The sequence below is a fragment of the Terrapene carolina genome, unplaced genomic scaffold (assembly GCF_002925995.2).
Source record: "Terrapene carolina triunguis isolate 2854851 unplaced genomic scaffold, T_m_triunguis-2.0 Scaffold96, whole genome shotgun sequence".
Taxonomy (NCBI): Eukaryota; Metazoa; Chordata; order Testudines; family Emydidae; genus Terrapene; species Terrapene triunguis.
The window spans coordinates 1982759-2003997 of record NW_020664447.1 but is presented as its reverse complement, the minus strand read 5'-3'; the positions used below and the strand labels follow the sequence as shown (position 1 = coordinate 2003997).

General features: G+C 41.2%; 1 protein-coding gene across 3 annotated transcripts; it reads left to right on the top strand.

Annotated features, from left to right (window-relative positions):
* Window positions 1–7405: 7405 nt before the first annotated feature.
* On the top strand, window positions 7406–13399 carry CALCB (calcitonin related polypeptide beta). 3 transcript variants are annotated; one of them, XM_024202155.2, is made up of 5 exons: window positions 7406–7469; window positions 8802–8897; window positions 9264–9395; window positions 12395–12579; window positions 12949–13399. In XM_024202155.2, exons 2-4 carry the CDS (start codon window positions 8812–8814, stop codon window positions 12552–12554), a joined length of 378 nt encoding a protein of 125 aa, XP_024057923.2. In that variant the 5' UTR covers window positions 7406–7469; window positions 8802–8811; the 3' UTR covers window positions 12555–12579; window positions 12949–13399. The 3 variants fall into 3 exon arrangements, with proteins under 3 accessions (XP_024057923.2, XP_024057922.2, XP_024057921.2); XM_024202154.2 differs by having other exon boundaries at window positions 12392–12579; XM_024202153.2 differs by lacking the exons at window positions 12395–12579; window positions 12949–13399 and adding an exon at window positions 10231–12377.
* The last annotated feature ends 7840 nt before the right edge of the window (window positions 13400–21239 follow it).

Genomic DNA, 21239 nt, shown 5'->3' with positions numbered 1-21239 from the left:
CATTCATTGTCCATTATACCATCCTCCTGCCACAACTATATAACTCATTTGAATTACTTCAGTGCTATTAGTCACCAGACCTGCCCTGTTAGTCATTGTGGTGGGTAAAGTCCCATTTTATTAATGGAAGGCCCTATGAGAGCCTCCCTTTTCTTCCTGATCTCTATCTCTGTATTTTTTCCCCAGGGGGAAGAGGTTTGCAAGCCCCTTGTGCCCCTTTGCTTCCTTTCTCTGGGTGACAAAAACAGCTAGGAAGAATATTATAGACTAGATAGGGAGGCCACACTCCAAATATATCTATTTAATCTGTCTAACCTATCTGGCCACTCCCCTTATCCCTGTAGTATCTGTGTTAATTTTACAAAATTCTATAAATTTGTATGAGTTAACTACACATAAAACTGCATTCTCCCTCAATCAGGGAGACCTTCACTCTTCTTACCCTTATTCTTTTCTCCACCATTCCAAGAACAAGGCAGAATGTGAACCATAAACTCCCTGAACATTAAATCTCACCAAATGAGAGTCAATCCATCCTCATCATCATATCCACTCATTATACTCCACACCTGAACATAGCCACTTTATGAACTTCATACCCTCATATCTCAATGTCTGTACTTTGACCCCTCAACCTTTTACCCCCAATCGGGGATATTGCAGATTATGTATTCCTTATGCCACCCGATCTTAAACCAAACTTTGCACCCTTGATAATCTGTATGTTATTCCCTGATAACCAGAAACTTCTATGCTTAAACTCTGTACCGTTCACTTTTTTTAAACATCATCTTAATATATTTTAAAAATATAATTCTCAACAGTGTTAATATATTAGCCTAGAAAAAATGTAAACATCTGGGAAGAATCCAACCTACTCACATGCTCATTGACTCATTTGTGCATTCTCAAGGGACCAACGGTTAGTGAACTTGTTGGACTCACAGATTGGGCTCTTGAGCAAGCACTGGCTGAAGAATGCCTGATGCAGCTTTCCATGGCAGTTACAGAGAAAATACTTCTACACTGGGGTCAACCTTAGTGATTATGTAGTTCAGGAAACTTCAAGAAATTTTGCAGGGCAGATGCTCATTTAATGGCCAAATTGAGATCTGGTTGTAAGTAGGCGAAACTCTGTTTACTTTTATAGAATTGAGGCCCACTTACACCTGTTCTGAATTTGGCCCTTCAACTGGACTGGACAAGCAGTACTCAAAAAGAGATTTGACATTTATATGGATAAGAACATCCAGATTTATAGTTAATGCTAAGAAAAACAAATTGGAAAATATATAAAACCTCATTTTCAGCGTTTAAGCCAATCTCCATTAGGTATTAGGATGAGACCTACTTGGAAGGTTACTTATCCCACATCTGCAAGGTTTTTTGCACTTTTTTTGAAGCATCTGGTGCTGGCCATTGTTGGAGGCAGGATAGCAATTCCTATGTTCTGTAGGTTTTCCTTTATAGAAAGGGACTGTTTAACTCTATAGACACTCATATGATGTAATTTATTCTACCTGCATAAGGCTCAATTAGACTCTGTGCATCCCTGTATTATGTGCATGGAGAGGGTGGGGCATGAATTCAATTCCTCACAGTTCACTGGATCTGTATGATAAATGTGGATCTATGGCACCATCTCAACGCATGCCCATTGTGTGTGTCTGTGGTGTTCTCTGTGGAGCCACTGTGGAGAGTGGCTGTTCTCCCTGTTTCCTTCATGTGCAGCTCCTTTGTGCAGTTTATAGGCTTGTGTTAGAACACGTTAACTAACACCATACTAAACACACAGTGTAAACATTATTATTTTGTTTAACATAATTTCAGGTGGTGGTGCTTAGCAGGGCTAACCAGGATCAGAAGACACAATGGGAAGGTCTAGAGTAGGGGAAATTGTTAAGTTTTAAAATGTGTCAGCTAAAACTTTTTAAAATTAACAATTTTAAACAGGACTTTGCCCCTAGTCTAGACAGGACAAGTCCTGTTATTGAGAAACCTAGGCTTCTCCTATTAACATAAATAAATAAATTAAATATAAAATCTGTTCATTGAAGAGAAAATTGCTTTATAGATTTGCATCTCTAACAAAAACTATCAGAATGTAGCTTTTTAATTATGCTACGATGAACCCATCTCTATCTATATGTTTGAGAGAAAATATTTATGTTGATGTGGAAAGCTGGATTCCTTTAAGCAAATGTATTTTATTGTATGTATGTATGTATGTATGTATACAACTGTACAGGCCATGTTGAAAAGACTAATGTAATGCCTGTGAAGCAAAGAATTAACTGTAAATAATGACAGACTGCTTTAAAGACAAGAAGTTGGTCCAGTGAAAGATATTACCTCATCCTGTTTGTCTGCTTCAAAGACAAATATTTCTAATTTCCAGAAATAGGGATACCAAAGAGGCAAAACACATTAATTCAGTCTTCCAATAGAGTATTAGAAATTGCCTTGGTGAAAATAAGCATTCTGAATGGGTTATTTAAAATCAAACTTCCTTAATCTGTTAGAAGGAAAAAGCATAATAATAATAAATAAATAAAAACTTCAAAAACTGTTCCCAAGGGATTCCAGTGAAATGCAAGTCACATTTTTGCATTTCAGGTTAAGATACTCTCATTTCTGCAGATTGATCTTTAAATTCGTTATGGCTTTTAGCAAAGTGATCTTGGCTTTCGTGTTGGCACAAATTCAGATGAGTTTGGGTAGTGTCCTACATTTTCTTTTAGAACATTATATCAATTGCAAATAAATTGTTCTGTTTTTCTGTAGATGAAATCCATATAAACGCACGGTCAACAATTCCCGAGAGGATGGTGAACCTTCTTGTAAAAAAACACAAGAATTTCACCCCTGTGGCAGCCCTGAAAATCCTTAGCAAAGCTTTGAAATAGTCCTAGTGGTAGTCAGCAGTCCACTAATTTCTGTATCCCGTGAAATTATGACAATTCTTTTAGATTAGTTTTCGTACATGAAATTAATTCGGTGCGCATGTAGATTGCAAGTAGTGGCGTGGTAAAATGTTAATATACCTCGTGTAAGCGAGAGGAATAAAACTTAAATATATTTGGACACTTTCATCAAAAACTGAAAAGTCGAAATTCTATATGTAAATACGGAGAAATCTCGGGGAAACTATAAACCCAAGGTAATTTACAGTTAATAACATCTACAGGATAGTTGTGCACTTATATAAAGCCATTTACTGCGTACTGCAGTTGAAGTCGGAAGCCTGAAAATAAAATAAAACATCGAAGCCCCCTCTGGACCTGTAACTGTCATTAAATTCTGAACCCAGGGAAAATTTTGGAGAGTTTAGAAAGACATGAATTCCTGGTCATCTGAGGAAACCTGAGGCTGGTTTACAATCATCCAAAGTGTGCGGCTTATAAATGGGTGTATTACGCAACCATTATTACTAAAGTGAACGGGGGAAGTTTGGTAATGGAAAACCAAAAATGATGACAGAAAAAAAAAATCAGCAATGCCTTTTTTAGGTGGCCAGTGAATTGTGCGCGTCTTGAAACGTGATTTCACTATGATCAAGTATCTTTATGCTTTAGAATTAAAAATAACATTAACAAAAACAGCACATATTTTGCATTCATCTTGTTGCTTCAAACGCTATCAATCGGGACCTAAATATTTTTACTACAACAGGAGCTATCCCTGTAATTATATTTTATGTATAGGTCAGATTATAGAAAGTTAGGCTCCTAAATCCAAATTTAGGAGGCTAAATGAATGGCCGATTTTTAAAAGTGCTCCGCGCAGCTGCTCCCCTCATGAAATACGATTTTAATCTCTTAAATGGGGATTTGGGAGCAGAATTACCCATTTTAAAGTGTTGTTAGCCATATTCTGTAAAATGATTATGTAATTTCACTAGTTTTTCAGAAATGGAAGGTCGTAGTAGAGTGTTAATGTAAAGTTTCATTATCAAATATCAACTAAACCTAAAATAAAAACGTCACACATTTGATGTTCAAGCACATGTAGAGGGTAGTTTCCAACAATGAGAAACAATGAAAAAGGAATTGGTATATCTATATATGATTCATTTAAGTAAATGGAGAAATCATGATTATAGATGGGTGTATATATCGAATATGTATTGGATAATATTTCCGTGCAGGAATAGTCTCTTTCAGTTTTTCAGATCATTCTTGAAAGCTTTAATCTTGTGGTCACATGGTATGATGGCTTTGTGTAAAAGTAGGACGCAGCAACCCTTCTGTAGATTTTCCCCATCCATCTACTTGATGTCAGAGGCAGGGGGTCGCCTTCGGAATTTCGCGGGGTCCAAAGCTGTCTGGGTTAGGAGAGAAATATTTTGGCTTCTACCTTAGTAATTATGTCCATGGGTGATCAGTTCATATTATATGTCTACAGAGTATCATCTCTACAAACAAATTTAAATGCTTATGAAAGGCTGAAAAGGTTTTCAGTGTAAGTCTCCGGGGTGCAATAAAAAGGCTTTTTCTGCATTAAAGCACTGAGAAGCAATCAGCCTGATGCAATTCTTTTCTCCCTCCTCAGCGCTCCCAGAGCGGGATTTCTCGGTAACCACCCTTCTGGCTCTCCCTCCAGACTCCCCGTATCACCGTTACACAGGAACCAACTCCCGGATCCCTGCCAAACGCACACAGCCAGAAAGGCAGCCAAATGGACCTCACGGTTTGTGCAAAGGCTCCCCTTCAGCAGATGAACAAGAGGGGAACAATTTGCTTGCATAACATTAGGGTTTACGCTTGAACCCCGGGTCCGCGACGAGCTACAGATTGGTATGCTCTGTTTCTTGTTAAGGAGTAACTCGATTCCCTCTCCTATGACTCAATGTTATTAACAGAATGTATTTGAAATCCGGTACTTGGATGGATACTCACGCGCCCACTTTGGAAAGCAGAGTAAAAGAAAAGCATAATACTTACCACCAGGAATATTCTCAATAGCACAATGGAAACTTAACTCAAATGAGAAGAAAATACAATGTTTATTATGATGATGCAAACAGAAAGTGGTTTATTCCCATTTGTTGTTGTTGGCAGAACCTATTACTGCCCTTTATAAAGAGCTTTTCTGACACGAAGAAAAGACCCACCGAGAAAGTACACACCTTATTGATATTTTCCACAAGAAAAACTACTTGCTGTCCGGTCTTTTCCTTTGGATGTGTTTGTGTCAATGTGTGTGTGCAAAACAGCTTTACAAACATACAGTAAATCCAACCATCCTGTAATGGAGCAGGTGTACAAACTCGAGACACGTCTACAACGCCTCTAGACAATGACTAAGAGACCCTTTAAGAGTGATTCATTTGACCCTATAGCCTGAGCCGGGTTGGCTCGGGCAGAGGCTTCTCCACTGCGGATGTAGCTCTTGCAGCTCTAAGTGCCCAGGAAAGGGAAGCAGCTGTGTAGCTGCCGGAACGTGGCCACTTCAACTCTGGACTAGGAAGGGGGGGGGAAGCCGCGGATGCGAGACACACTCCAAACACTTCCAGCTGCTCCAAGCAGCCTGCAAAAAGGAAGCTGCCAATATAATGGTATTTATGGCAATCAATAAAGACAGGGCTCGTAGCACGAAATGATTGAATCACGCCGGCTAAACATCTGCTAGCAATCCTCCCCTCTGAGAGACGATGGTCGGGCCAGTCCCACTGTACACTTTCTGCGGACAATTTGCTGCGGAATACAGATGGGTTCTTACATTACTTCTCAATCTCAGGTGCTACCGTTGGTAACATAGTAGTTCAGTATGCAATTTCCCCTGTGTTTATATTAAATAAACTACGAGTCTTAACTGTGTGTCACAGAAGACAGTGCAATTATTTTTATTTTTTTCCTGTAGGGGAATTCAAATTCATACTGTGAACAATAATTGCGTTCGATTCAGTGAATGTAAAATCTGTCCTCCAATAAATGCATACCGAAGACCAGTTTAAATCAGTCCTGTTCAAAGGAGAAACAGAGAAGAGTAAATGGTCACAATTTAAGTATTAACTCTGAATAGAAGTCCCTGTAAGGAAGGAAAGTAGACTCCTATCCCTTCAGTCTTAACCAACTCTCTTCAGACCTGCTTTCCACAATACACACAACTGCCTACCACACTAGGTTGCGCTAATCTTCAAATGACCCAAGAGACTACTGTTATTCTTGTTCTCAAAACCTATGAAAAGTGAATATAATAGCCAGAGAGAAAAACTTATTTTGCAAGCTGCTTGAGCTTTAACTCGGAATTTAGTTTACATTAACAATAAGAATGCGAGATATGCTATGTGGAAAGACTTCAGCATGGTCGATACTTGTAGAAGAGAGGGAAAATGGAAATTGTTCTTCTTGGTTGACAGAGGAAGGGGAGTCATTTTCATTCATTATAGACAAAAGGCCTGATCTAAAGCACATTGAAATCGGAGTGAAGATTCACATTAATTTCAATGGGCTTTGGGACTTTCCATGAATGTTTTGGTTTTAATTTTTAGTTATTTTAAATTCCCCGTTTCTCCCGATTTACCACATACACTTGGCCAAATGCAAATCCACACTAAATACTGGGAACTATGGGAAAATGCGTAACATGGCAATCCCCAGGCAGGAACCTGAAAATTTAGTCCCGTTGAAGTCAGGGGAACTACCCACATGAGTAAAGGTTTGCAGGATCGGGCTTCAAGGTACCAAAGGAAAAACTTTTCTAATATGCGGCGCATAACGGATTTATTTGCTCCAGATACTATACTCTTAACGTGATATAATTAAACGTATTTAGTAACATAAGTGAAATAACTTCTGCACTCGTGTTTTAATGTGTTACGAAACAAAAAACTGTACTATTAGAAAATATTTGTAATAAATACTAAATACAGTTTCCCATATATGCAATTACATTACTATAGCCACGCATTTGCATACTAAAAAAATAATGATAACCCGCCGTTGCCAAGGTCCTTTTTTCTGTCTGCAATGCGGTATTTTTTGCAGTAGATGTCGCTTCTAATAAGTAAATAACCTATCCTTTGAATTTTTCATTAAAAAGATATGGTACTTTTTGTGGGGGTAAGGGGGTGGACTGTACATTATTAATGACTCGAGACGATTTCCCTTACTTGCCATTAATCGTCTGATGTGATCCGTCTTTTTTTCGTTCAGTGACCTCAGGGCAAATAAACCTATCAGATGTAGCCAACTGACTAGCAAATTTTGTGAATGGAATACTCAGTGACTGGAAGATGACGTAATTGGAGACCAGTGGGTTTCGTGTCCGGTTGTGGATTGGCTACATTTTACCAACAGACCTTGTGATTGGCTGGCCAGTGCCGGTCAAACGCCTACACACTTTCACCCTGGCGGTAGATATAAAAGGGGGATACTTAGGCATTGAACAGCATCACGATTTAGAAACATATATTGAGGAAACCTCCACCACGTTTTACTGTTTCTTAAGAAGCTTTGCATTTCAAGGTAAGCATGCTCTTTCTTTCTTTTTCTTTTTCTTTTCTTAAATCTAGAGTTTGGTGAGCTTACTTCAGTGCAGCAGAATTTGCTGTGCTTGAAGATGTACGTGTACCCAGGAAGGTCTTTAACTGATGCTAAATTACAGCTTGTGTTGCCTTTCTCTATTTTGATTTTTCTCTGTGCATTCAGAGAACGCATAATCTGTAATTAGCTAGATTTCGTATGGTGGTCTAAATTACACGTTACTGGATTCTTCAAAATAAAATAAAATAAAATTAAAATAAAAAGTACCAAGATAAAAGAAGGAATACACAATCCCCTTAGAATAATTGAAAGCAACCGATACTGCGTAGTATATTACATTTTGTATGAAAAAAAAACCCTAATCTCTTTACATTATTGGGCTGCATAGCTTGATTTCTTTTGTAATCATTTTGAGGTTTTTCACAAAATCTGTTATGAAATGGTAAAAGTTTAAAAAGTGACAGCCTTCATTGTATGTTAGCTAGCAATATATGCTTCAGGTAATAATAGGTGTTTTAATTTATGAGTGAAAAGGTGAAGTTAATCTAAAAATATTTAAATAAAGCTGTGAGTCATAGAGAGGAGTTCTTCAGGATATGATATTTTTAAATCTTTCTGCTCTCTTGACTTGAGTTCATCTGATTTATTTATCTTTGGTCATAATTTTGGGATTTTTTATTAAAATCAATTTAATGGACCTGTTTTTATAGTTTTATCTAATTTGTATTTGAGTTGGAAGATTAGTATGTAAACTGTACCAGGAATTGAGCACTCTTTAATACAATGTGCTGTTTTCTAAGCAAACATAATTCTTTTTAATTTTTAAATGAAACATTAGAGGGATTAACATTTATTAATATTCTGCAAAAATGAGAATACAGAAAAGTACTGGTCATCTTTTAAAAATAACAATAGCTTTAGCTTTCATGCTTTTTCATAAGATTTACTATACCTGAAGTGCCATTTTGTCCAGTTCAGATCCGACACATTAAATGAAATTACGTGTAGTGCTTCAAACACAGGGGGGAAGAGACACGTTTCCCATCAGTTTATAGACAGATCTGCATTAACTTAAATCCCATTTTAGTTACATCTTGATAGTAATCCTAACTCTGAAAAAACTCAAAATATTACAATTTGGTCATATACAAAAATCTGAAAATTATTTGAGAAAACTAAAGCAAAAGACCAAAGCAAATTAACAACAACAACCTATTACCAAGTGTGCCTAGAGAAAGACTGCATCTTTAGTAGATCTGTTAAGATTGAGGAGGTTGGAAAATGGCCATTGTTTGATGTGACTCTTTGTTGTAGAGAGGACATTATGGTTATGCTGAAGATTTCATCTTTCCTTGCTGTTTATGCCTTGGTTATGTGCCAGATGGATAGCTCCCAGGCAACCCCACTCAGGTAAGAAGCAGAGAGCTGTGGAAACTCATGAGTTTCGGAGCACTGCATCTGAACAGAATGGAGACATTTAGTTTTCCTCGTGGCTGCAGATAGGAAGTGGATTATAGTAGAAGAGAAAACCTAGATCTTCCAATATTACATTTTTGTAACGCTCATATTTTAACATGCAATAGATTACTTATCTAGTGTGTGAGGGAATGAGTAGTCTTTGTCTTGAGTTCGGTATACATATGGACACTAGTGACAAAGACACGCTCAGCAATGTGGAATAGTGTATACAAGAACTCATCCACCTAAGGGCACACATGCAAGAGTCTCTGCAGCAGTTATCCTTGTATTCATTCTTTCTCGCTTGTCTCCACCTAGACCTGGCTTAGACTCTATAACGGATCGAGTGACACTCAGTGATTACGAAGCTCGGCGGTTATTAAATGCGTTGGTGAAAGAATTTGTTCAGATGACAGCGGAAGACCTGGAACAAGCGACTGAAGGGAATAGGTAAGGGCTACAGCCCCGGGGATATGCACAGATGCTGGGGAAGCAGGACCACTCTGTGTGTCCATTTGATTTCCCAGCAAGAGCCACCTCAGCAGACACTCGGGCAGGCTAAGATTTTCCTCTCCCTTGGGACTGCGGATGACCTTGTACAATACTTTGGAAGGGATGGTACTGCATAGATGTTTTCCCGTGTCAGTATCAGGTTGATGATTCCCACCTAGTTAACCTGCTTTTATCTTTTTTTACAACCGAGAGCAAATAAAAAAAAAACATTGGAGGGTGAGTTGAACTTCAAGGAGGGGGTTGTATTAAAATATGGCAGCAAGAGGTACGTTTTCCCGGTGGTAGTATTAAGGGCTGTTCGATCGCTCCTGGATTCTCTGTCGCGATAGTGCATGATGCTGTCGTGAGGCATGGAAGGCCATTGGCTGAAGCGGGGCATCCTATTAGTGCACGCAGCGCCACCCTCTCCCTCAGGGCCAAGGCATGCAAGTACATTTGCATTAACCTTAATGAGTTTCTATTGCAAAGCATGTTGATGAATGAGAGATTGAACAGCATGTCTAGTACAGTGGAATACAAACCTCCTATCCTTTGACTACCAGCATCCCAAAATCTAATCTATTTGCTTGATCAAGTAAACAATATTAATTTTGTTCATGATAAAACTCTGTTCTCCCTCTGATTTCAAGTGTGCCCCCTCTTGCATGAAATGAGTGTGAGGGGATTTTATCCTTTTCTTTTTGTCTCCTAATTATACTTATTTATCTAGGAATGTAATGCATGGATGTGCATGATTTATATTACTTTTTTGGCATGTTTTTTCCCCCTGCAGCCTGGATAGACCTATTTCCAAACGCTGCGCCAGTCTGAGTACTTGTGTGCTGGGCAAACTGTCTCAAGAATTGCACAAATTGCAAACTTACCCTCGTACTGACGTCGGGGCTGGAACTCCTGGCAAGAAAAGGAATGTGCTGAATGACCTGGAAAATGAACGCTATGCAAACTATGGGGAATCCCTGGGAAACAATTAAACATGCTTATTTTCACCCTTCTCCCTTTTTTTTTAACTTGATGCATGTGGATCTAACCTTGATTGCTAACTTTGCTATGTTATTTTGGTTCTGTTTTCGACAGAGAATGTTTGAGATGGACTTAAAGTTAGGACGATAAAGAACACAACACACATACCAAGTTAGAAAAAAATATATACCAAATAAAATAAAAAAGAATGAACAGCACTGCCTTGAGACGTCAACTGATTTTCTTAGACATTTATTTTAAAAAAATCTAAACAAAGCTTTTCATTTCTAGCTTTTACATGTACAGATAAACTCTTCTTTCATGCCTGCTCATGCACTTGTTCAATAAACCTATTTTTCTATGAGGATTGGGCCTGTTGTTTTAATTAATTGTGTTGGAATGCAAGATTTCTAGAAAAGTTTTACAAATCTTTTCAGAACTGGAGAAGAGCAGAACAATACAAAAGTTGTATAATAATTTAATTCCAGAATAGCTGAACAATTTGACTATGTTCATATACACTAGGAGAACTCCTAGACCCTTTTAATGTTTTCTATATGTATGTGTGCATACATAATCAGTCACACACACAATCTTAGCTAGTAAAACAATTTCAAAAACTTTTGAAATGGCTAAGCTTCAAGAAATGCATGTATTAACTAGTGTGAAAACACTAGAAATGTAATCCAGGTTTAAAACTGTTCTCATTGAACTCATCCAGGTAAGAACTTTAATATTCCTTTTTCATTTTCCTTAAAATTATTTACATGAAGCTTCTTTACAGTGATGTATTACCACGATTAACTGGATTTTTTACATGTATATCAGTTTTAGAAATAACCTGTGAGGTAGACTTGTATATTAAAAGAATGAAAAAGGGGAGCTTTCATATCTGGGTAATTCATTTAAAATCTTGTTTTCTGTTAATTCTTTTACTTTAATACAACAGATTTAGTGCTACTTTTGTACCTCTTTAACTTTTTTTTCCTCTGTACTACATATATTTCATAATATGGGAACTGTTCAGAAAACAATTGTCATGTTACCAGGGATGTTTTCTATGGTACTGTCTCTGGGCCTGTCTATAGTCCTAACTCAAGCAACATTCCCATAGATTTCAGTAGGAGATTGGCTTGAACAAAGACTATAGAAATATGTACTCTAAGGCCCCAGTCCAGCAATACACATAAGCATATGCTTAATTCTAAGCAAGTGAGTATTCCCATTGAAATCAGTAGGATTACTAAAATGCTTAATGCTTTGCTCAGTGAAGGCTTAAATAAAGAAGAAAGCTGTTTAAATAGTGCAATCAGATATACGGAAGAAGGAAAATGACTATGTGCAGTTCAACACTGAAAAATTATTAAAAAATCCCTGGCAACTTCTTACTCTAGATTTAGTTCCTGGATGAAATCCTTGCCCAATTGAAGTCAATGACAAAATGTCCATTGACTTCAATGGGGCCAGGACTTCAGTCCTTTTGTGTGTTCTGACATAGCTGCTGATCTGAGTACCTAAAATAGGTTTTTTTGCTACTATACTCCATCAGCACTACAGAACCAACTCAGCTGAGGCTTAGCTAGATTCTTTTACTCCTTATGCATTATCAACAGTTGTCTGTTAAATTTCAATTATTTGCTGGTGGGAATGGAGTTGATCAAGTGTTATTGAGGGGATAATTTTGTCTAGACAACCTTAACTATTGGTGATTATGTGCAAGAAAGAAGGAGCCCAGTCTGACTTTCACAACCTGAGCTGAGTCTGTAGCACCTGCTAGCTAGAAAAAGAAAAATATTTTTTAAACTCATAAACTGAGTGAACAATATGTAAATCCTTGAAACACAATAAATATGGAACTTCACAATCCCATTTTTATAGAGATACTTTTCCAGGTAGAACCACACCTTATTGATATAAGCAAAGTATTTTTTACAGTCTCTCTATGTAAAATATATGTTTTTTATTTTGAAAAGCAGTGTAACAGCACAGAAAAGGGCATGTAACACAGCAACCTGTGTGACCCATCGTCTGGCAGACTTCCTGAGCAGGTCAGGAGGAGTGGGCAAGAACAACTTTGTACCTACCAATGTGGGATCTAAAGCTTTTGGGAGGCGAAGAAGAAATGCTCAAATATAAACATCTGAATGACATCTGGAAAATGGTAAGCACATTGCAACATATGTATAATCTATACTTCCTTTCCTAATGTTACCATTGCTAATATCTTAAATAGAATTCTTGTTTGGATGATGATAGATTTATGGTGTTTAGATTCTAGAAAGAAACAGTAATAGTTAATCCAAATGTGTTACAAATCCAGTTTTACATTTAAATAGAACATCTACTGTAAGGTCTCTTTTTTTTCAAAGTAAAGTGAAAAGTTTAAATAATCAGTTGTAATGAATGTTAGATCACCTTGTAAAAGCTGGTTGGTTCAAGTAATAGTTTCAATCAGTGGATATTCTTGCATTATACCACAAGTAATATTTCAGTATCAATATTTTGGTAATTTTGGATTTCTTTCTTTCAGATTGCCATGAAACTAAAATGTTAACTCCCTTTTGTTTCTAATGAAAGCAACTCTTCTCCATAAATCAAGAAGGCCAAACAGAAGACTCATTTTTTGCATCCTTCTAATATTTAAAAATGTTTTGTTAAAAACAAATGAAAGCACTTCTGTTATGTATAGTACAAAACAATCTAATTATTCAAGTTAAATTATTGTATATTCTTTTTATATGCAATTCTATTTCAAATAAAACGTGATAGCATCTATTATTTATTTATCTTCTAGCATATATGTGAAATGTGACCCATGCTATTTATCTGGGCAATACTGCCAAATCTCGGGGATTACACTAAATTGCTGCCTGTCAAGGCATATCTGTAAAATATGGTGTGCTGTGCCTTGATGTAAAACATTTAACTAACATGATTGTACAGTATGTTTAAAAACACTTCAATATTGTATCATTTGTGAATTTAAGCAAGATTAAAAAAAGTATTTTAGATACATTTGGATTGAGAAACTGATTTTTCATTTAAACAATTTTATTGTTAGTTTATTGCATAGTTTTTTTTTAAAAAAACATCTGGCATTAGCCAAATGTGGATACCAGATTAGAAGGATCATTGGCCTGCTCCCATATGGTACTTCCTATGTCTTATCTAATTACAGGCCCTAGAGTGGTTCTTGAGAACTAAAGTTTGAATGTTCAGAATAGAGAAAACATTTTCCCTTTTACAAACTCATGAACCAGTAGCTCAAAAATAATTACAAAATGACTAAACAGAATAACCCCCCACAGTTCCTGGTAGTAACTAACGTCATAATGTATAGAGCAAGACAACAGTTTTGTATAGCCTCTTTCATACAATCTATATCCCAAAATGGTTTACATAGTTAAACAGTAGGGGGATAGACAAAGGAGAAAAGATATGTATTTAGCTGAGATTGAAATGAGAGAGAGAATAAATGAGAGAAAGGGATTCAGGATAGCAATTACAGACTGAAGGAACTGCAAAGAAGCAGTTTCTTTGATTAACCAGTGTCTGAGACTGTGTCTATACAGGGTCCAAGGTTAGAGGAGCTGAAGAACAGAGAGTGGAGTAAAGGGAAATTGGAGAAAATCCATTGGTGGTTTTAAAACCAAGGAGGACACCTTTCAACCAATGCGGGTCCTTTCTCCTACAGAAGGAAATTGCTGACTTTCAATATACTGGCTGGGCTAGATACTCTGGGTATATCTACACTGAACACTTGTTATAGCGGTGTGTACTGTAGATACATGGCTAGCCCTCCTAGGATCGGTATAAATAGCAGTGTAGGTGGTGAGGCACTGCTTAGGCAAGTAAAGAGACATCTGAAGCTTGTGGGTATGTGTCCTACACAACTTTTCACTTGCCCAAGCAGTGCCCCCATATATACACTGCTATTTTTAGCAGTGTAGTGTCCCACTGTCTCCCTGCTGCTTGAGCCTTTCCCCACTGCAGGAAAAATCTCTGACAATGGGGAAAGGCTCTGCCAGTTTTCTGCAGCTGGAGCCTTTCCCTGCTTCAGGGAAAGACTTCAGCAGCAGTGAAAGGCTTTCGCAGATGGGAGGCAGCAGGGAGAGCCTTTCCCCACTGTCTTCCCCCTGCAAGAGTCTTTCCTTGTTGCAGTGAAAGGCTTTGGCAGCAGGGAGCTACTGAACCCTTTCTCCTCTGCCATTGCTTTTCACTGATGTGTGGACAGCTTTTTCACTGTGGCACACAGCTACACATACCCTATACATTGCAACCACCACTGGTGTGCAGTGTAGACATAGCCTCTAAGTCTGTTTTGTTCTGCACTGCACTGCCAGTGCTATCTGACCCTAAAGTCAGCTTCACCAATCCAGGGAGGATCATTCCACTGAAATGACGATCATCTCATGGTGAGGAGCAGTCATTAGGGCTCTTGCACCACTGTGTCAAGTGTAGGGAAAAAGGGGCATGATTGGCGGAAAGGCTATGTGGTGGGGACACTCCTATATCATGCCAATCCTTGGCTACGTTTATGGCTCTTTTGGGTAAATTAGAGCAGCCTTAAGATTGCATGATTCCCACACAACCCTCTCCGGTGGGATTTAAGTGGTATGGAGGGCTGTGGCGAATTTCATACTACATATTATGTTTCAAATTAACTTGAATATAAATATTTTTTTCTCTACATGCAGTGCTTGATACTTTTTTCTTAGCTAAACACAAACTGCATTTATTACCACAATAATCTAGAGTTCTGCAATGTCTAGAATTCAGGTGTATATAGTTTCTAAGAAGATTAACCTATATTACTCTACAGTGATATCTTTGGTTCTGTTACTTCAACAACACAGAGGAGCACATCTGTCATTATGTACTCAGTAATAGCGCATACATAGCTTTGAACATTAGAATACTTTTTATTGAGATATAACATTGTCTAAAAACACAAGGATTGTATCGTACTGCTTTAGAAAAGTGACATGTGCATTAAATTTGGACAACTGCTGGAGTTAGGTGGAAAGGTGAAGTTTGTTAATAAGACATTAATGTGAAAACACTAATCTCTTAAAGAGATGCGGGCTCAAATTAGTGGTAAGAAAAGTCATTTTAGTGTGTACTTTAATTTTTTCCATAAGTTTACCAAAGAAACTAGAATAGAAAAGAAATTAGTCTTGTTTTTGTTTTCTTTTTTAGATTCAAATAAACAATATTTATTTCACAGCAACAGATAGTGAAAATACTTTGCGTATGTACAGTCTTGTTTCAAGAAAGAATGTACTTATTTAAATGACCAGTGGAGAAACATCACTAATAGCAAATTCAGTGTTTATCTTTCTCATGGGAATCTGTTGCTTGAGCTTTTCCACTGTTTCAAATTCTCAGAGGCAGGCAAGACGTTGCGCTCCTTTTTTTCTAGTGCAGTATTCCTGCCAATGCCCTTTACAGGCAGGCCTGGTTAACTGCACTTACATCGATCTGCAGTCTTCTGCTTCTATATGGCGAGGCAGGTGTTTTCTCAGTAGCTATCTGAGAGCTCTTTTCCTCAGATACTTTTGGCAAATTCTTCATCTCCTTCCCATTTTAGCCTTCCCCTGGAAGAGACAGAGTGTTCAGTAGAAGACTTTGATGAAGTCTGGGGACTCCTCTAGCTCAGCAGTAAATCCTCAGCCACTTCAATGCTTCAGCTGTTGATCAGGGTTCAGCCATCAGCATCAAAAGGCACAAGTTCCTGCATTCAGCTCCCCATGCTGGCAGTGCCCCTTCCTCAGTCATTTTTCTTTACCCTTGGCTCTGTTCTTTCTTGTCCTCCTGCTGCAGCACCAAACCAGCAAGCCTCAAATTAGTCAGTGTGGGAAGAAGCGTGGGTTGTGTGGGACTGATTCTTCAAGCTACTGCATTGAATGGTTCTTACTGCCCACAATGTTCCAAGGAAGGGCTTAACACCAGTCTCCTTTTCCTACCTCACTCCCTGCAAGATTTCTTTTCCAGAGCTCCCCTACGGACTCCCTTTCCAGAGACAGATCCTTTCAAGCTGCAAGTGATCCACCACCTGAATATCTTGTTTGAATCAGAAGATGATCATCTCAAGCACCCCTTCCCTCCTTCCTAAATGCTTTAAGATTCCTGCTCCATTCAGTCAATCTCTACTCACTTCACATTGTTTTCAGCCAATTGTCCACAAATCTAAACCATGCTCTTAGTCATGGTTTCTCCTTGCCTCCTTAGATAGCTTCTGTTTCCCCTTTCATCCTAGTTTAAGCACCAAGGATAGGACACTACTTCTCCCTTTCAGGACTCTCAATGCCAGCGCCATAAACCCCATCCCCAAAGAACCAAACTGAGGATTCTCTTTGCTGTAACAGGCATCTGCTCCAGTCCTCAGCTGATGAAAGGGAATTTTCTTCCTGCTCTGAGTACTCTGAATCACAGAATGCATAGAAATTTAGTTTGAATTGATCTATTCCAATATGAAGATAGTCAAACCAACCAATCAATATCTCACTACCCAGGATGTCCTCAAGATGAGGTGTAGGAAAAAGGAGAACTGTTTTCACATGTCAGAATCTCATAAGCCTACTATTCTGAGTGATCCAACCATGACAAGTAGAGTTCCATCAATAAACATCTCTACGAAACTGTACCAAGTCACATCTAATATTGCCACCAGGTTTTTTTTCTGTCTTGACCATTGACTTGTCTTAGTCAGGATCATTCTCAAGCAAAAAGATTTTTCTTCCAGCTAATGGGTAGGTTCTCCAAAGAACTTTGTGGGCCACAGGATTAAATTTTTTTTGAAAGAGGCTTTGAATCGTCTTCCATTCGTTCATATGCTGCATATGCTTCATATAGCACATATATGGTATCAGCTGAAATGGCACTGTCCATTGTCTGCTCCTTTTTGTGGTCTCAGAAAAAAGTTCCCAAAGAAATAATAAGAGGCTGACTGAAGGAAGCTGTATTCTATTTAGATTATGTTAAGGTTTCTCTGTGATTTCTCCCTTCTGTCACAGCACCAGATTGTCCACCATATCTGTTCTCTGCAATACCCTGGCTCAAATACGTGGCTCCAGGCTCTCCATACATACAATATTTCCAGAGGCAGTCTGGCTCAGGCACATTTTGACAGGGTGAAACTCTTGTGACAAGTTCCTAGTAAAAGCCTTTAAGGATTAACAGACGCAAATAAAGATATGCCCAGCCATCCGTTACTGAGAGGCATTCAAGGGAGCTTCATGTAATTTTACTGCAATCATAAATTCCAGCCATACTAAAACTACCAATCGTTCTGTCCCTTTCAATCCACAAGGGTTAGAAAATTCTTCCTCATTATCAGCCAGAGGCTGCCAGAGCCAGACAGGAATTCTACACGAGAAAGTGGAAGTCCTGCTAGCTTAGTCCCACCTTCTTCTAGAAGAAAGAGTCAAGAATTTCTTCTCAGCCTGTGGTGGTATCCTTTCTAATAGATAAGCTCTCAAATTTCTCAGGCCTGGCTTACCCACAGACTTTCAAAAGACTCTTCCTGTCCTTTAGGAATGGGTGAAAAGACAAGGCTGTGTAGCAAATCTCTTCCTAGGAATAATAGTTCTTCTTCGAGTGATTGTTCATGTCCATTCCAAGCAGGTGTGTGCACGCCGCGTGCACGCCAGCCGGAAGATTTTACTATAGCAGCGTCCGTAGGGTCAGCTTCGGCGCCCCCTGGAGTGGTGCCTTCATGGCTCTGTATATAAGGGCCAGCCGACCCCCAATCCCCTCAGTTCCTTCTTACCGCTGGTGACGGCTAGCTGGAACTTCGCTTGCTCTTCAGCAATCGTGGCAGTGTTCCGTCGTTGTTGTAAATAGTTAGTTAGTTTGTTGTTTAGTGTTAACTTAGTTAGATATTAGTTGGGGGGTTTTCCCCAAGTTTTCGTCGCCCTGCTGGGGCATGCCCGGGTCCCCAGGGTTCAAACTCTGCCAGGACTGTGGGAAATTCATGCCGAAGAGTGACCTGCACTCTTCGTGCTTAAGGAGCCTAGGGGAGAGCCACCAAAGAGATAGGTGCAGTATCTGCAGGGCTTTTCGCCCCAGGACTCTCAAAGATAGAGAGCAGAAACTTAAAGTCCTCCTAATGGAGGCAGCCCTGTGACTGCAATCAGATCCCGGGCCTACCGAGCCGGCACCCAGCACTTCATCTTCGGTGCGCAGTGCCCCAGCACCAGAGATAAGTCGTGAGGCCAAGGCCCCCAAACCCCGGCACCGGAGAGAGTCGGCGCACAAGAAACCAGCCTCGATGAGACACCGTTCCCCATCGCCAGTGCCGGTTAAAAGGAACAGGCCTGTAAGGGAACACTCTCCGCACCGGGACTCTAAAGGGCCGGCGCCGTCCACGAGTGCTACAGGACAATCCGTGCCGCAGACCCATTTGGCCATCCCGTTGACTCCCGCCCCGGAGAGGGTACAGTTGAGTCCGGAAAAGCCTAGATCCCCGGATATGATGGAGGAAGTGCGCCTCCCATCGACGCCGGAGGCGTTCGAGGCCGCCTCAGACCTCTTGAGCCTCCCGGTGCCGGCATCGCCGCACCGGTGCAGAGAACCTTCGGCTACCGCTCCGCCCCATTATCAATCTAGGGGCAAACCGGCAATGCTCTCGCCGCGCTCCCCGCCCCGCGCCACTCTAGCGGCACCGGTGCAGACGGCACCCTCTCCGGCGACAGTGGGTACCACGCCTCCTATGTCCTCCTACTCAGAGACTTCGGACTCGGAGGTGGACTCGTAATGCTCTAACAGATCGAGGAGCAGGCGATCGTCCTCGCGCACGAGCACCCAACCGTACCCACCGCAGTGGCAGCAGCAGTGGCAACCGCCCCCCCCCCCAGTGGCTGTTCTGGACGCCGTGGGCCTACCACCAGTCAGTGGGTCAGGCGTACGGACCCCGCTCACGAGCCGCATCTGTCTCTTCGACGTCGGCGGTCCCGCCGCTAATGCCACCACCACCGGCACCGCCGTCTGACAGGAGTGTGCCACAAAAAGACACGGCACCGCCTAGCCAAACAACGGCACCGACGGGGACCTTGCTCCCAACACCGCAGGCACCGTCCAGCACACCTCGTTGCTCGGTGTCGACCCCGGTACTGGCCGCGGTGCCGCATCCTGAGCCCGCACCAGCCGCGCACCCTGAGTACCGTGTGCCGCAGGCCCTCGTAGAGGGAGAGGGGGTAGATGAAGGCCCTCTTCAGGGGATCTCTTCCTCCTCATCTCTGGATGAGGCAGTAGCGGGAACTTCAGCGGCACCGGCCCTAGAGGACAATAGGATCCTCCAACAGCTGTTTACTCGAGCAGCCCAAAGCCTCTCGATCCAGACTGAGGAGATCGAGGTGGATACAGATCCGGTGATTGATATTCTGACCTCGTCAGGCCCATCCAGGGTAGCCCTACCTCTCATAAAGACCATTACGGACACAACCCGCACCTTGTGGCAAACTCCAGCCTCATTGGCCCCTACGGCCAAAAGGACTGAGAGGCGATATTTTGTTCCAACTAAGGGCTATGAACATCTTTATACACACCCTCCCCCGGACTCCCTAGTGGTAGATGCGGCCAACCAGAGGGAACGCCAAGGGTTTCAGGGAACTAGAGAGGCCAAAAAGTTGGACCTGTTCAGGCGCAAGGTATATTCAACAGGGGGCCTGCAGTTGCGCATTGCCAATCAGCAAGCCATAGTGAGCCGGTATGGACACAACACGTGCTCGGCTTTGTCTAGGTTCGTGGACCTCCTTCCACAAGGGTCGCGAACCGAGTTTTCAGCCCTGGTTGAAGAGGGGAGATTGATTACCCGGGCTTCCCTCCAGGCGGCCTTGGACGCAGCCGATTCAGCCTCACGCACGTTGGCGACTGGTCTGGTCATGAGGCGCGGAGCCTGGCTTCAAGTTTCCGGCCTCCCTCATGAGGTCCAACAAACGATCCAGGACCTCCCCTTCGAAGGGCCCACGCTCTTCTCAGAGAAGACTGATAAGAGGCTTCATAGCCTAAAGGATTCATGGACCACCCTCCGTTCATTAGGCCTACACACCCCGGTCACCCAGCGTAGGCAGTTCAGGCCACCGCTGGCCCCATGGCTGTACCAGCCTCAAAATCAAGGGGATGCCTTGTGCAGAAGGGCAAGGACGGGCAGGATGAGGCAACAACAGCAGCCCTTCGGCCAGTCATCTGCCCAGCAAAGGCCTACACAGGGGTCTAGACCACCATTTTGATGGCTTGGTCGAGGACGACCTCCCAGTCAGAACCCTGGATCCATCCAACCTTACCTTCTCGTCACGTCTGTCCCCCTTCTATCGTGCGTGGGCCCGGATCACATCGGACGCTTGGGTGCTTCGCACAGTAGAGAGGGGATATTCTATCCAGTTCTCCTCCCTCCCGCCCCACCAGCCCCCCTCCCCGTCCCTCTTCAGGGACCCCTCTCACGAGCAACTTCTACTTCAAGAAGTTCAGTCCCTCCTCGCATCAGTGGCAGTAGAGGAGGTTCCTCAGGAGCTACGGGGCAAGGGCTTCTATTCTTGCTATTTCCTAATACCGAAAGCGAAAGGGGGCCTCAGACCTATTCTGGACTTGCGGCGTCTCAACAAGTTTGTGAAGAAGCTCAAGTTCCGCATGGTCTCCCTGTCCTCCATCATTCCTTCCATGGATCCAGGAGACTGGTATGCCGCCCTCGACTTAAAGGACGCATACTTTCAATAATAATCCCTCAGCACAGGCGTTACCTCAGGTTTCTTGTGGGCAACGCTCATCTACAATTTACGGTTCTGTCCTTTGGTCTATCAGCAGCCCCAAGGGTCTTCACGA